General features: G+C 35.5%; 1 protein-coding gene across 1 annotated transcript in view; it reads left to right on the top strand.

Moving 5' to 3' along the window:
- The window catches only part of Iswi (nucleosome-remodeling ATPase imitation SWI), a 65,108-nt gene that overhangs the window by 3,181 nt on the left and 43,874 nt on the right, over window positions 1-18,053 (top strand). Inside the window, exons 2-6 of the mRNA XM_081751743.1 lie at window positions 3,394-3,465; window positions 5,291-5,359; window positions 9,035-9,204; window positions 15,225-15,464; window positions 17,513-17,654. Coding sequence (XP_081607869.1) covers window positions 3,394-3,465; window positions 5,291-5,359; window positions 9,035-9,204; window positions 15,225-15,464; window positions 17,513-17,654 — 693 coding nt within the window. The remainder of the gene's footprint in view (window positions 1-3,393; window positions 3,466-5,290; window positions 5,360-9,034; window positions 9,205-15,224; window positions 15,465-17,512; window positions 17,655-18,053) is intronic.

Genomic DNA, 18,053 nt, shown 5'->3' with positions numbered 1-18,053 from the left:
CCGTTCCGCCCTGGCTCTTCATTGTCCTCGTATATAATTTCACTTGGTGTATTTTAGTAAGTCTACCACGACTGATTACCAATATCAGCAAGAGTTTCGCTCTCTGTTACATAACTAGGCAAATTTTTACTTTGACTCCAACTGTGACTTCAACCGGATCACATGAATCGATTACAATTACTAACACAGTGAAAGTAATGTACGATGTTAAGAATTATACTATAAGTACAAGGGCCACAATGTTACTATACGATGTTAAGAATTATACTATAAGTACAAGGGCCACAATGTTACTATACGAAGTTAAGAATTATACTATAAGTACAAGGGCCACAATGTTACTAAACATCAATTCAGGTGAAGCGGTGACTATGAATTTTGAGATCTAAATGGGGGGCTACCGCCCCCCAAACCCCGCTCAAGTACCATAAAAACATCCAAAATAATAATAAATAGTCACACCACTACTATAAAGCTAAGATAAGAAGGAAAAAATTAAAAAAAAAACACTTGTCTCTAATCATAAATCAGTGCATGACAAAGAAAAAAAAATACATCTCAACAAGACAATAGGACAAGCAGCAGCAAACCAAATACTTTGCCTAATACTCAAATGCAAAAACAAATCAAGAATAAAAATAATATGAATTAAAAAAAGAAAACACTCACCATTTCGCCATACAACAACACTCATGAATAATGAACTCATAACTGCTGATTCCACACACGAAAAAATAAGATACCAAGAACACATGCACAATACTCAACATTACTGAAAAATGTTCCTTTCCGCACACACGTCGTTTTATTAAACCGAGCACACTTGCTATTATTACAAACAAGAAAAACCAATAAACGTCCACTTTTACCATACGTCGAAAATATCTTCAGCTTTAGACCACAACCATGATAGGTTTTCTCTAACTCAATTCAACCAATTCAATTACGCGCTTCCCGCATGCCACAAACAGCAGTACACACATACATGCACACAGAACGTGACATCACACTAACAAACTACCATATGACTACACAAACACCTAGTGGGAAAAATATGAACTAAGACGTCACACCAAAGGCACGAACAGTTCCAACAAGTGACTCACGCACAAGCACTTGCAGGAAGTGACTGAACCTATAAGAACCGATTAAAGTCACAGTTGGAGTCAAAGTAAAGACTTGCCCATAACTATGCTAACTTCTCACAATTTTATACAGATGGCTCGAAACAAGAAGACTATGTTTGCCGTGCGTTTGTCTTTGGCCCTACCCGCTATGGTTACCGACTCCCTTCGTTTGCATCCATCTTCAGTTCTGAGCTGCTTACTATTCTTGAAACCTTAGATTATGCTGTGTCCCATAAATTTGTCCGTATTCTGATCCTGTCTGACTTCCAAGAGTGCTCATACCAGCTTTAGTAGTGTTTACACTAGGTTTCATCTAGTTCAACGTATTTAGTTAAAATGACATTCCCTACTTGGTGCCGGCTCAGTTGTCCACTTTTGTTGGATTCCTAGCCATGTTGGCATTCCTGGTAATGAGCAAGCGGATTCTGTGGCAAAAGATGCAGCTCTTCATGGTGTCGAACTCGTGACGCCCCTCCCTTGCACTGATTTTTACTCGGTGTTCACATCTCGTCTTCTCCAACAATGGCAGTCGGAATGGGATCGCGCACATGCCAACAAATTGCATGCCATTAAACCACACTTAGGAGTCTGGACCTCTAGTTGCCGACAGTCTTGTCTTTAAGTCGACTGCGTATTGGACACAATCATTTGACGCATGCATATCTTTTACATAGAGGTGCAGTTCCAGAATGTGTTTTTTGTGGGAACCTTTTATCAATTCATCATCTTGTCGATTGCCCCGCCCTGGCTCGGCATCGACAACGAGATCCAGAAGATCTGCACTTGCTTCTTGGTGACGACACTCGTTTTCTCGCTAGATTACCGCTATTTTTAGAAGAGCTTCAGATTTTGCATGCAATCTAATTTTAGCTCGTGTGTGGATGTTTTTTTCTTGTATTTTAATTAACTTATTCCTAGTTTCATTATTGATTTTGTCTTTGATATGTTTTTATGATTAAGCTCTATTTTTGCATGAGTGCAAAAAGAGCGCGCCGTTGATGCACCCAATAATATCTTACTCTTTATGTGTGTCTGTGTGTGCATGCGTGCGTGCGCGCTTTCTGTATGGCCGTGATTGCTGACGTGGTCCTGTAGTCCAGCTCTCTTGGAAGGGAACGGTCTATACAAGTGAGAGTTAATCTTTCATGATGGTGTGCGTACCTGCTAAAAACGGGATTCGAGCTTCGTCGTGGTTCGGATCCCATAGAAATAGTAGTTCCTGTCCTTAAAAACCTTGTTGTTGCGCAAGGACGTAAGAAATTAATCTCGAGTGTTGACTGGAAGCCTGTAGCCAGAACACTAAAACAGGATGGGCTAACTTGAGTTTATATCTCCCACATACCAGCAAAGAATTAAAAGTTTCAGGGAACTGAAGGTGGTGTTGTCGGGGCCTTCTCTGTGGTAGAGCGTTCACTTCTGATTCGTTCCCAGTTCGCTCCAGATGAGCTTTGTAGTGGCGAAACAAGCTGTGTGCGCGTGTGTTTTCTCGAGAGTCTTCTGTTTCCTCCCACTCCCTTGGTTCCACCATTTCGCCCATTTTTATCACCGTCCCCTTTTAGCGTATACGACGTATTCGTGGAACGTGGGACTGAAAGGTTTTTCACTCGAGTTCTGTGGGCTACGTACCTAACAGTCATTCCGATTTGAGCAATACCGTAATGGTTTTATCATGGTTAGCATTTTTTTTTAAGGGGAGGTAAGCTAAAATAATGTAGGCTTATTAGATATTGTGTTAATAAACTATTATTAAAACTTAACGTATCGAAAAGATATAATCGTCTCTAATCTAAATCAGGAACACATCAGAATTATTTTCGTCAGGACATGGCAACAATTTAACCCAAGCAATTTTACTCCTTAGTTACATCAAGGATCTCCGTGATGTACGCTATGAACTGTATATTTAAATTTTATTCTCACACTTTTGATCATAATAATACATGTAGTCAAGTAATCAAAAAGAAGGTCCATATATTGTATAGGTTGCATATCGAAATACAGTCACATTGTAGATGGTTGCAGAGTTTGAAAGGTTTACTGAAGGGAGATAAAACAAATAAAAAGTTTTAGTCCATACGTGAAAGGAAGGAATCTATACACAGTACAAGTTCCAGGACTACCTCAAAATAAAATACATAACGATGCTACAAAAATTTATTACCATATTAGTTCTGTAGGTATAGAAATCTATCTAGGTGTACATGAGTAGTGATATTTCTGCCGCGTTTGAGCATCAAATACTTCATGAGCTATTTGCTTTTTACAGAATTCTTCTACCTCAGACACGGATTCATCGAAAGGGAAGACTGGCATGGATGACGAGTCGGAAAGCAAAGCGGTATGATAGTTTTATTATATAAACAAACATTCCTTTGCTGAAGCTTTTGTGTTAATGCAAATTTTATAGATTATTATTGTTGGTCAAAGATCCAAGAAACACATAATCAGTAGAATGCTTAAAAGTACTTCAAAGGAATGGTAGATAAGTTTCAAATTATTGAATGTGTTTGTGATCTTTCAGTAATTATATAAACTATCTGATCTATCCTTGTCTATGAAAACGGGAAGTTGTGCGTTGAGTTTACAACTACGAGTACTCAATTTCTAATAAAATACCTAATTTTCCTAAACATAAAAATTATTGTAGTGATAAGTGTGGCTCACTGTACTAAACTTTCCCGATCTCATTTTTTAAAATTAAATCAAGACCTTGTTACTAATATATGGGCAAAATTATAATAGTTTTCAGGAAAGTTCGTGTCAAGCAATTCATGACTCTCCTGAGTTGTTCAGAAAGAAATTGATTATCCATATTCTATGTTTAATAACGATTTTTTTTTTTTTTTTTGCCATATCAAGAAAATCATTAGAATCATTTTCGAGAAAATCACTTGTTTCTGATTTTTATTCTCTAGTAAACTATCCTTATATTCGGTGTGGGTGGAAGATTCGAAGTAACTTCCTCGGTGAAATTGCTTAGTAATACAATAGGAAGCATATTTAATAACTAAAGACAAACTCCCTTGAAGTCTCAGTTTCACAGAAAATTTGTAGTTTCAGACACTCTGCACTCGTCCTTAGTGTGCCCGAAAGTAACTTAAGCTTCTGTAAGGATTACATGATCTATTATTTCGGAAAGAAAGCTGATGATTCATGTATCCTTATAGCAATGTAAGTTAGTTTGAGGCTGAAGGCAGCCTATCTTGAAACTGTACGTAAATTTCCATGAAACCGAGGCTTAAAGTGAACCTTTCCGTGGAGAACCTTATTGTAACAATATCTTATTAAAATTTGGTCTCGATACGTTAAACAGTGTGACTTTTATACATATAGGAACGAACTGAGTGCCAAAACTACTTATGAGGTAGATACAAGTAATTAAACGTATAAATATTATTTATTTCACGACCACAAACCCTCACTGCTATTATGCCTCGAAAGTAAGAATAAACACCTGTAAATCCAAGGAAAATGGCATGCTGTATTGTAGAATTGTTAATGAGACATTTATGTTCTAAGTATGAATAAAATCTTCCGATCAGCTTTTGAGTAAGCTATTTGTTGCGGAATTTTGATGAGAAGTTTCTTATACCATGTTGTGGGGTAGTCAGTTAAATAGTTATTTATGCAATTTGTAAATAGCCCAAAAGTATCGTTTTCCTGATTGTGCTATTGAAGCAACTAAATTCTTCGATATTACTTGCTCTTAGAGAGCACAGATAAATCCTAATTAAATACGAATTGCTGAGGCACATTTAAAAAAGTGGCTGAAAATGTTGAATTTTACAGATCGTATAACGCGTTCCAAGTAACAAAGACGAACTCAACAGTCTTCGTGTCCTGCAAACTTTCCTCATTATGTATACTTGAAAGTATCGAATATTTCAGGCATTCAGGTAATAAAGACTAACTCAACATTGGATATAAACAATACACCAAACTGCTCAATATCAGCCAACCCCATTCTCCTATATATATGTTAAAAAAAAAAAATCTTTTTTCGTAGATAATAGCTCTTAAAAATATTTTGATAGTTTTCAAATTAAAAATGAATTGTAAGTTTCTAGAATCAGTGAATGTAATCTCGCAGCTGTAACGATCTTTAGATTTCCAACATTGCTATCATGAAAGGCAATCTAAATGTTTTGTTCCTTCGTTCACAGAGTACACCACCACCTGAACCACCCGCTGAAGGAGTTAGAGCTAAAGTTGAAGATTTTGAAGCAAAATTGGTAAGTAATACTTCAAAATTCATAATAATATGTGGAATGAAGTTCTTTTCTGAGAGTGAAGCAGTTACTAATAGGTTTATAAGTGGTTAAAAAAAATAGTTTTAAGATACTTAACAATTAAAAAGAAAGACTAAAATCTAGAGCATGTAAAGCTGATAAATCATACATAAAATTTCCATTGTATTTAAACTCCACCTTAGTTTTTTATTGTTTTTTTAACATTATATTTTTGCCGTATCTGTATCAATCTACATTATTTAACTGGAATCTTATATTTCGTATTTGCAAGATCCTGCTTATTAAGATATTACGTGCAAATGCCTCAACTGTAATGAACATTTTGTGTAAAATAATAAAATTTTAAAACTCAACATTTAAGTTTATGCAGAAATAAGAACTTAAATGAGCAGTAGCTGTTCATCTATCTGATTATACTAAGAAATGTATACTACTTACCTTCCATTGTCTTGACTATATTGACTATTTATACTGATGCTTTTGGAAAAATACTTATGTCATTTTCCTGTTTCATGTGCCTTCAGTGTGCTAGAGATTGGTCCTTGAATATATTCGAAGTTTACTATGCAAAATGAGATGGAAAAAAATTCCTTTCTTTCAAACCTCAGTGTTGGTTTTTCTTTCTTGTAATGTTCGGTTCATCGACTATAATCCACGAGAATACACTCTGCGCTCGTTGAATGTATGCTTAAACAAGGTTTGACAGTAAAGTTTATTCTGAAGCTTGTACTCTGTAATTGCTACTGATAGAAAAAAAAGAAAACGTTTTGGTAAAGGAGGCATATGGGGCCCTTTCAACATCGCTCCTCATAGATTCTTATTATCATGAACTTCATATTAATAACATGAGCCTTCGTTGCGTGTGACGATCTGATCGAACAGTGATGGATCGTACTCCTTGGACTTGTGTAATTAACTCTGTATAGCACTCTGTAGTCTAAAGTTTGTGCTCTCCAGCATATCCTCCATCATGTAGATGATCATACGATGGTCTGATTGTAGCAGGTCGCGAACACTTCTACATTTTCCTCTGAACGACTGGTTGATAGTCGTCCACTTCTGGGATCTCAGAAACTCTTAGTGTAATTACGGAATTCAGCGTACCATCCAGACACATGATCACTGGATAGAGCAATTTCATGGTGAACATTTATGGTTATTTCATAAGTCTTTGTTTTGTTGCCGATTTCTCTAACTTACAGTAAAACTTAACGTTCGCTCTTTGTTCTATATAATAATTAGGGCAACCCAAAAGCAAAACAGCAATTCACACATATGGTTGGTACCTTGAGCATGGTTGTGGTTGTCTAAGGGTCCAGAATAAACTAATTTTAAAAGCATAATTTTAGGAAATAAAGCATAAAGCATCATTTAAAATATATATCACAATTCTTGAAAAATTCTGTTTAACTGCAAGTTTATCATACTGTATTAATATTTTTTTTAAAACCAATATTTACAACGCAAAATCATTGAGAATGTAACAATGCAACAATGAAAAGCTTATTTTTATTTCGTTGTAATCCTTTGATGTGGAGAAAAGAAAAAAGAAAAGAAGAAAAAACTTTTCGCCAACAATGAATAGTACACAAGAACTTCATACTATATTGTTATGTGTCCCTCTTGAACTTCAGCACTTTCTGCACTTTTTGGTGCCATCTTTTACTTTCCCTTTTTATATATATATGCACCTCTAAGGCGCACACAAGTGATAAAAAAAACTGACTTGAGTAAAGCATATCTCAACAGTGCATTTAGTAGAAAGTTCATTAATATGAAAGAAACTGGTTGCATAAAACATTAATAAATAGATCAAGCAAGATATTTACAATATTTAATGTATTATATACGGTTAATGTAAAACAATCATTGAAATTAACAATAAAATATAAACAAACAATAAATAAAGCGTAATGTGGGTTGCTCTAATAATAATAATCCATGACAATAGGAACCAGGGTATCAGATGCTTTTTCCAAATCTCACATTACAAACTATTTTCTGCCATTAGCAGTTACAGAGTGCGACATCAGTTCTGGTAGTTAACATACAGATAATAATTTCTTTCGGTCAAATATAATTTCGCTGTCTCTTTTGAACTATGAAATGTGACAGGAAAAAGTACAATATTGAATAAATTAAGGCCAGAAATAGTAAATCAATGATTGGCCATATTAAAAGAATAGTTGGTTGTCTTGAAACGAAGATTAACAATTGGAAAAGATTTTCCACTGTAAAGGAATAATTCCTATTCTTAAGAAGAAATAATTATTAAATTCGATTTATTTACTGAAAAATATCTAAATATTTATTAATGCTGAAATTTTCAATAGCATCCCGCATCGTTTGTTGCTTATTTACATTATATGCACAACTATTTTAATCACATCTCATGGCTTCTACTATACAATGAAAAATACATTACAAATGTGGTAAGGGCTCCCGTATTTCTAGACTAAAAACCCGGAAAATTAACAGTATATTCATAGTTAGCCATTTGCCCCTTCCTGACAAATCAGAATTAATAATTAAATAACATCACTATCAGCAAAAGTTCTTTCGCTTACACTTAGTTGTACGCTTACGGAATTATGCTTAGTTTTTTTTTTAATTTCAGTTCCTATAGTGCAGCTCGTGCCAAATAAGTGCCTTGGGAATTGACCTGTAGGTTTCAGCCTCATATCTAAACAGAATGTACAACCATTGAACCTATATCCAGTCACAATGTTAACGAAACTACTTTGGGTAGAGGGGTTGCGGTGGCTCAGCGGTAGAGCGTTCACCTCTGGTCAAGGGATCCCTGGTTTGATCCCAGCTCGCGCCAGTGGGCTGTGGGGTGGACAGACGCCGTGTGCATGGGTTTTATCGGGGTTCTCCCGTTTTCTCCCTCTTTCTTCATTCCACCATTTCATTCATTTCTCATCACCACAGCCTCCTTTAGCTCACACGGCATAAACGTGGGACATAATACTCAAAGATTTCATTTTTACTTCAGGTAGCGTCATCTTTGCACTGCGCTGTGGTCAATGATAGGTTGCAGATCCTGCAAAGAGAGATCTTTCTGAAGCCCTGTAGACTCATTAGATCTTGAAACAGTCTGCCTTGTAGCCGCAGCGAACGCTGAAGCCAGCTGACGTACGAATAATTTGTGATGGCGGTGGATATTAGAGGTGGATAGTAATCATCTTTTGGCTTCGTGTCCTTTGGCGCGGACACTTGAAAGATATATCCATATTAACTGGTGGCCTGATCACCATGTAGACTTGAACTTCGGGCACATTGCATCATTGTGTCTCGGGTTATTCTGTATTGACGTTCGTGTATCCGTTCTTAGTTAAACTCTTCCAAGAGTTGAGCACTTTTGTGGCTAAATGGGTAGCGTTATGAGCGGGAGTCAATACTCGTTGGGAGCTAATGTAGTTCGAATTTCACATTAAACTGTAGGTCCATAAATCATATAACATCGGTGTAGAATAGAAGTGTTAAAATTACCCCTCCTTCCATGCGTTGTTCATTTTGGATAATAAACATAATAATCTGTTTTTCTTTAATTTCACACACACATATATGTATGCATATGAATATTCATTTTAATCTTTTTAATATTCTCTTGTGCATATTATTATTATTATTATTATTTGATATTTCTTTTTACAGGAAACTGATCGTAGCAAAAGGTTTGATTACCTTTTGCAACAAACAGAGATATTTACTCATTTTATGTCCGGTAATCAGCGGGATAAACCACCATCTAGCCCATTAAAAATTAGACCAGGTAGGCCGAAGAAGATAAACGTGGAACAACCAAGAGTCTCTGAATCTGGCGAGTAAGTATTATTATAAGCGATATTGTAATGTTTGTATTTAAAACATCGTCTAAATACTGCTTGTATTCATGTTCTTTTCAAGTGGATTCGATTCAAGTTGTACGACCCAAATCAAAAACAACTTAAGCCTTTGGTGTATGGAAGTCATAGTGTTACCCAGATCGATTATTCTGGAAGTTTCCGTATTTCCATTCTCGTATACCCAATTTGTTAGAACAGTATAGCTTAGCCGAGAAACATATAACCTTCCCAAAAAAGAACTTTCTGCAGATTGACATTTATTTATTTATTATCTGCAAGTAATTTAAATATAGACAATCCCCGAGTTCGTAAATTCATATTTTCGCAAGAAATTTCAGATACAACTAAAATTTACAATTGGTACCTTACAATCGAAGTAAGAAGTAGTATTAAAATTTCTAAATTCAATTTTGAGAGCCATCTAGTGAGTGAAGCGTGAACTAATTCCATTATTAACTATTGTTGAACTACTGTTAATTTGTATATTTACCTTCGGCGCTGTAAAAATGTAAGGTTCTGTATCCTTTTCGTAACGCACATTATGTAACTGTGTTTTCGCATTGTAGTGTAGTGTTTTCGCATATATATATATATATATATATATATATATATATATATATATATAGTGTTTTGTTTGTGGCGGTACTCAACAGTACGGCGTACCGACACTTGTTATCAAGAACGGAATATTTTCTCTTCTGCCGTGAAAAGAAATTGACGAAAAACTTCGAAAATACCAAACAGTAAATATATAGTTTTATTGAAAAATCAGTTTTTTATAATATAGTGAAAGAGTTGCAAATCTTTGTTCCTCCTCGAAGTCAGTTAATTGTATTCAGAGATTAGAAATATTTGAGGCCTTCTGTCTCTCTCTCGCTGGCACGTCCTCGCGCCTCCCTTTTTAACTTCCTTTTTCGCACAGTAATGTAAACCATAAACGCTCTAAACCATTTTTTTTTTTAATTGACCTCCCACAATGAAATAATCCCAACAAATTTGTCTATCACTGAAGTTCGACTAAACTGAAAGCCAGTGCAAAAATTCTGTTGGGGCTCCACCTCTGTACTTTCCCCGTAGAGGAGTCGGCTCAGTTCATATTTTAATGTATCCAATAAATTGTTTTAATTCATTATTAAGAAGAGAATTAAGTGAAAACATCCCCTAGATTTTTTCGCAAAGATTATCCATTAATTTAATAGAAGTTTGTAGAACATTTTGGTAGCATGATTAGTTTTCTGAAGAATGTTATGTGAACAATATACTGTATGTGTGGTGTTATTGAAATTCAGATGGATGGATGTGACATACCTTAAGTTATTGTTATTGTAAACATTGGATTTACGTTCTTTATTACTGAATAGCTGAAATACCTTTCTTCGCACGAGAACTGTTGTACGGGAAATATTTAAAAGATATATTTGAACCCTCCTTAAAAAACTCTGCGTAACTCAAGAGTTGTGTTGTAAAGAGCATTTCAGACAGTCCATCCGTTAGTCTGCAAAGCATCCGCGTCTTCCTCTTAGAATCCACATTTCAGTCAAAGTGAAATCATAAAAACCAAAGTCAGTTCAAGTGCTAACCATGTTCAGAATTTAATTTTAAAAGATTCGGACATTTCCTCACATTCCTTATTTTATGAATACTAAATGAAAAATTAAGGTATGTTAGAAATTGTCCCTCAAACCCCTTTAGAAGCAAATCTTTGAAAACGTTGGGATACATGTGAGCTTATATTATGAGAAATTTAGGTACCAAGTTACTTCTATCTAATTTAAGGAGTCATTAGATACTAGTTTTAGCATAGATTTTGAACTCCTCTCCTTGATACGCATTTTAATTAAAGCGACATAATAAAAGCCGTATTTTTCCTAATGAGAGAAACAACGTTAAAAGCGACATAATAAAAGCCGTATTTTTCCTAATGAGAGAAACAACGTTAAAATATAGAAATGGCACCCTCCATCCATAGAAACAGAATTTATTGAAAACTCTGGTGCGCGTGTCCGCTTATTTCAAATGAGAAATTTACTCTTTTTAATCTACCTAACTTAAGGGCTCCTGAGATTTTTTTTTTTTTTTTGTGTGTGTGTGTGTGTGTGCATAAATTGAAGTCTGTTTTTCCTCAGGATACGTGTTTTATTCAAAGTGGCATGATCAAAACTCCTCAGGTGAAAAAACAGGCACCTGTACATGCTATGTGTTACAGACGCCTCTAATGCTTTGGAATTGGAACACTGTTTTCCACATACACATTGTATATATAGAGTTGCAAACATGTGTTTAACAGGTGTAAAACAGAGAGAGAGAGAGAGAGAGGAAGAAAGAAATCGATCTTGTAATGGAAACACTCTGTACATCACATGATAATCGATGTATATGAACTGTATAGTGCATGTTCGAAAATCTTGTCGTGTGCTTTCGATATGCATTTTTACGCTATAAATGTTACTTTAGTTTTATTAAGTAGACTTATTAAAGTTATTTCACCTTTCTTTAATTTCTTGAAGAGTGTAACATATTTTTTAAAAGAGTTTCATTTATGGTTTTCAAAACCAGGTGCCCAAAATCAGATGTGTGCTTACATGCCACAGATATTCTGCATGTGTATAAACTACATACTGTACTGTAGCCGCAGGCGCAAATCTCTGGGGGATGAGGGGTGGATGTTCCTCCAAAGTTAGAACTGAGGGAAACTACCCGTTTCAAAAGTATCATATGGCGAGAAGCAATGTCGAATTCAGGAGCTTTCTCCGGGCGGGGGGATAATTATATGTTGGGGGTATGTCGGTGAAAGTCGTACCATATTAATAACTTGTAATTTTCTTACGTATCTTTGGGGGAAGAAGTTTTTATCCCGGGGGGAAATACCAGCGGGGCACCCATGGGTTCAACACTGGGAAAAAGTGTGATTATTTCTGCATGAGTCTCATCTCCCCTCCAGAATATGGGGGCGCGGTGGCTCAGTGGTAGAGCGTGGTAGAGCGTTCACCTTCGGTGCTTGGGGGTCCCTGTTTCGATCCCAGTTCGCGCCGTGTGGACTTTGTGGTGAACAGACACTGTGCTTGTGGGTTTTCTCGGGGCTCTCCCGTTTCCTCCCACTTTTTCATTCCACCATTTCACTCATCTCTCATCATCACCGTCTCCTTTAGCCTAACCGGCAAAACCGTGGAACGTAAAACTTAAAGATTTCATTGCATTTTCCCCCCAGAATATAAGCCGCAAATTACCCCCTTCCAAAGTTGAAGATAGCTTTACGCCAATGACTGTAGCCATCACCGATACCTGCACTCATGCCACATGTACCGTTATGTTTTCTTTCTTGTAACATAAACTGTGCATTAAACAGATTACGTACATGTTCATTACTTTCTGACATGCACTGTACCGTACTTGTTTTAGCAACCTGTACACTGCATGTACGTTCTTGACATTTAACAGTGAAAAACATAGCATGTACAGCAACTGTACGTCCAGTTTAATACAGGTACACACACAAGCATTTCGAGGTTGTGATTTACTTGCTTTTTTCAGTAAACAGGTACACTACATGCAACATATAAAAAACAGACTTCACGAAAATCACAAACATACATTATACAGGTGTTACAGAACCAGTAGTGAAACATTTTCATATGGATCAGTTCAAAGTAGGTATTGGCAAGAAAGAAAGAAAGAGAAAAAAAAAATCAAACTGTTCTGCAGTTTTCTCTTGGTGACAATGGCAACGTCGATTTCATTTATATAATGTGTATATGTATAGATATAGTTGGTAATTCTAGATCTAGCTGAAAAATTGTGGGAAGATTAATTTATTCATTTGGTATTCACTTTCCTCCTGATTTAACGATTTTTTTCATGGTAGTTAGCATCATTGTTTTAGGCTTGTTAGCTGATATTCTTAATTCATTCTTGCCCGAATTTGTTCAGTTTCGAAAATTTTTGAAAGCTTGAGTTTTTCGGAATGAGAAGCACGTATTTATACGATAAAAGTCGTATTCAATCAAATTCCATAAGTGGCTTGCCAGAATCGCAGTGTTTCAAAATTGGAACACTAGGAACATGGGTTTAGAAGTAAATGCAGAGAAAACTAAATACATGGAAGTGCGTCGGGACCGTAATACGGCAAATTGTGGAGGCGTTAAAATATTAAATAATACTTTTGATAAAGTGGATACTTTCAAATATTTAGGATCAATATTAACAGACGAAAATCATATTCACGAAGAAATTAAATGTCGACTAAAAGCAAGGAATTCGTGTTACTATTCGGTTCAAAATCTCTTGTCGTCGCGAATTCTGTCGAGGAATTTGAAGCTTAAAATATATAAAACGATAATCATGCCTGTTGTTCTGTATGGTTGCGAAACATGGTCGCTTACTCTGAGGGAAGAACATAGACTGAAAGTATTTGAGAACAGGATCCTGAGAAGAATATTCGGACCCAAGAGGAACGAGAATGGGGAATGGCGGAAGCTTCATAACGAGGAACTACATAGTTTATACGGTTTACCCAACATTGTTAGGGTCGTTAAGTCTAGGAGGCTTAGATGGGCAGGTCATGTAGCTAGAATGGAAGAAAGTAGAAACGCTTTCAAAGACTTGACTGGTAGACCCATAGGGAAACGACCATTAGGAAGACCTAGGCGCAGATGGGAGGATAATATTAAAATGGATCTCGCAGAGATAGGAATACAAAGTAGAAACTGGATCCAATTAGTTAAGGATAGAAGTCAGTGGAGAGCTTTTGTGAACGCGGTACTGAACCTCCGGGTTCCATAGGCCATAGAGTTAGTTAGTTAGGAAGAAATGGGCACAGTAGTATTTCTTCAACATGTTCACGTTAATTGCTCTATAAATTAAATGCCAAGAACTATAGTTTATTCAAGGAACGTACAGTACCTCGTAAACAAATACACGTGGTGATTGTTTCATTTTATTGGTTAAAGAGCCTTGGAACATCCATGCAGCAGAAGGAAATAGTCCATTGGTAAGTAAGGTGCTTGTCAATGTTTCTGTTGTTTATAAGGGTCATTACCAGAAATACAATTTCCTTACAGTTAAATAACAGAAACAACACTGTATCTAAGAAGTAAATTGCATTAATGCAATAAAAGAGAATACACATGCGCAGAAAGTGGCTTTAACCCATCTTACGCGCGAATCACAGTTTACAATATGGCCGCGTGCGGGGAATATATATAAAACATTGGCTAGCTACAAGCACGTGCTTCTTGAAAGAAGCGCTGACCGATAGCCAATCATTCGATGACTGGCGGAGTAATACCATTCTGCAATGTTTACATCAGGATCAGAAGGTTCGTTGAATAAACTTTAGTGGGAGCAGTAACTTCAGTTTAACTTCAACTATACATAAATAATGTCATAAACCGAACAATAATTTACATATTTTTATAGCTCAAATATATTACTTACATAGAATAAGTATATATGTAATGTTGCAAATATAGTAGTACAACAGTAAGATTAGAATTTCATACTGCTAGAAGCATTTAAATAAAAATATATATATATATGTTTATATTGAAGTACATTCAGGAAACAAAATATTAACATACTATATAAAATTGAGAGTGTAGGTCACATCTTTTAACATTGGCTCTCAGAAAATGTGTCTAGTCCGTTCCTTACTACGAGGGATGATATATATATATATAAAGAGGTTACAAAGTCTATTATGGCTTATGTATAAGAGAGAACTGGAAGATCAACACACTTGATGATAGAGGACACTGAACACTAGTTCTCGATGTAACCAAAACTTTTGTTCAACCGCTTATTACAATCGCAGATAAAGTTGTCTGCACCATTTGTATAGAAATCCGCGTCAAGTTCTCGTATCCACCGTGTAGCAGCGGTTTTGACATAATCACATGCCATAATTACGTGAGTGAGAAAGAATCAAAAGTCCGTAACATAAATTGTGTACTGTGTAATGCAAATATAAGGTCGCTCTTACCAGTTCTACTATTTTATTACAGTCACCGGCATAGGAAGACAGAACAAGAAGAAGATGAAGAATTGTTAGCGGAGACCAATGCCCATACTCGCACCATTACGAGATTTGATGTATCTCCACCATATATCAAAGGTGGTGAACTTCGAGACTACCAAGTAAGAGGACTCAATTGGATGATCTCATTATACGAAAATGGAATTAATGGTATTTTAGCCGACGAGATGGGTCTGGGAAAAACCCTTCAAACTATTTCGCTTTTAGGGTAAGTTAATATATCAAGGTATAATTACTGCGTTTTTTAAAAATAATAATAATTCGCTGGAAACGTATAAATGAATTAAACTGGGCATGTTGATATCTATAACTAAAACAATATTTACAGACACAGAGGATACTACATCATTCTCAAGCTTGGGATAATCTCTGTTACTCTTGGGTTACCCTGTAATAATGTTTAGTTTGATTCTAGATAAACCATTGACAACACAGTTCGTCGTATATTTAGATTTGTACATGAGTGCTAAGCGGAAATACAATAAATTGTTTTGGATTTCCCTTAAATCTAGCGTGTTAGATGAACTATCATTCAGGGTAAAAACATTTTTGTTTAATTTCTTAATGAAATAAATTTTTCCGTATAAATAATTACTTAGCAATTATTTACATTTTCTGCTTATTAAAAAATCTCTACCTTACATCATGTTTATTTGGCTGCGTAATTTGACGTTACTTTAGGTGTCTGTCTTTAATATACAGGCCTAAAAGAGCGTTTTTCCCTTACACTGTACAAATTTCTTTTGTTTCTTGTGAGATAACGCAAAGCCTCACAGTCAGTGTAATATGTAAAACATGTCTGATAATTCTCGAAATGAAAGTCGTGACAATAGTAATATGTTCATTTTCCCTTCAGTTTATAGTAATACGAGTATAGGTTAAAAATGACTGGAAAGAAAGCAACAGAAATTGATAAATGATACACAAGAGCGCTAAAGAAAAGTAAATAGATAAATCTTAGTGTACTGTATACTTAAAGTTTTTGAAATTCATGTAAACATGTATAATGTAATTAACAAAGAACTCAATATCTGTTATATAAGCCGCTTGAAAGTGTGCTGTATATATTCAAAATATACTCAGAGTTCTTTTCCCTTCTGTGTTAGAGGCTTGAAAAAAAATATGTCGTCGAATTTCCGCTGCCTTCATTGGCAGCATTGTCAAGGCACAGGTAAGAAAAAGGGGTAATCGTTAGTAGGGATAAGATAAATAGAAATTAAACGCGTGGAAGCCATGTAATAATGTGGTACGTTTCAATCAAGTTTTATGCTTGTTACAAGACTTCATAGATACGACAAAAAGTGTTTTTTAATTAGTTGCGTTTTGATGTCCCCTTTCAGCACCGAGACTGTACGAAGTTGATGAACTTAAGCTTTACATGAAATACAAACCACAAAATCTTCCACTGGAATCGAACCGGGTCTCCCACGCCGAAGAATATTATCTATAACGCCAAATACAACAAAACGCCAGCACCAGATGTCTCAAAAGACGTGAAGGATGCAAAACACAACATTCATAAAATACAAATTATCAAGACGCCCTTGTCATCCATAGAAGTACAAGAGACCTTGTACGTTCGAACGAAGAAATCAAAATTATAACTTTGACATTGCTAATATGGACAGAATTGAACACTTTTACCGTCGTTACCAGTTACAGAAGAAAACTAAATAAAAGTTTAAGGCTTAGCGGGAGAAAACAATACTGAAAGCCTCAAAGTATGTTTATAAGATGTAATAAAACATCACTGTACATTATTTTTACATGTGTAATAAGTTGCCATTCCTCCTGTCTCTTTTCGTGTCTTGACAATGTTGCAAGGAAAATTAATGAAAACTCTTCAATTCCTGATTGTTAAGTGAGACTCTTACACAAGTTTTGTATTTACTTTTCTTTACTCTTTTGTTCTTTACGAATTTCCATGTCATTCAACTTCCTGTGATTTTTAACCTAAACTGACTTACTACCGTGGATGTCTGCAGAAGAAGAAACAAATTTTAATATTTACCGAAACTTGCATTACAATAATTATCAGGTGTGTTATTTATATGCTGTTCTGTGTTTGTTTATTTTGACTAAATAAGGTTTTTTTTTTTTTTTTTTTTTTAATAGTAATTTTCACTCCTAACATATTTATTTCTTACTTACTACGTAGTTTTAACAACCATAATAAGAAGTGAGCATGAAAGTTGTAGTTAAATTTTATATTGTAAAGAGATTTACCAACCCTTGCTGTGTTCGTTTTTTGTGTAGGTACATGAAACACTATCGAAGCATCCCAGGGCCTCATATTGTAATTGTCCCGAAGTCTACGTTGGCAAACTGGATGAATGAATTCAAAAAATGGTGTCCATCGTTAAGAGCTGTGTGCCTTATAGGTGATCAGGAAACTAGGGTAAGTTATCAGTGTAAAATGTTGGCACTTAAAAATACATTTTCCTAATATCAGCCGTAATAGTTGGCCATGCTGACGTATTTTGATCGAATCAAAGGAAAGGTTCTAAAATATCGTGAGAGTATTACACGAAACCAAAATGTGTAATGTTTTGGTGTTGGGTTATCGTTTCCGACAGTTGTACATGGGACATTTCCATATCAAATTAACAAGTCATCAGACTTGACCATTTCAGATTTTTGTAAAAATTGGTGCACAGCTGTATTACAGTAGGAGATGAAAAGCTCCCAAATATTGTCCCTCCCTTGTGAAAGTGTCCCCATACAGGGTGTTCAAAACTTTCTGAAAAGAGCAAGTTTTTGTTACATTGATTATTAAAAATTGTCATAAAATGGTTAA

This window comes from Thermobia domestica, chromosome 3 (genome assembly GCF_964235325.1).
Source record: "Thermobia domestica chromosome 3, izTheDome1.hap1.1, whole genome shotgun sequence".
Taxonomy (NCBI): Eukaryota; Metazoa; Arthropoda; class Insecta; order Zygentoma; family Lepismatidae; genus Thermobia; species Thermobia domestica.
This window is presented reverse-complemented; position numbering and strand designations above follow the sequence as displayed.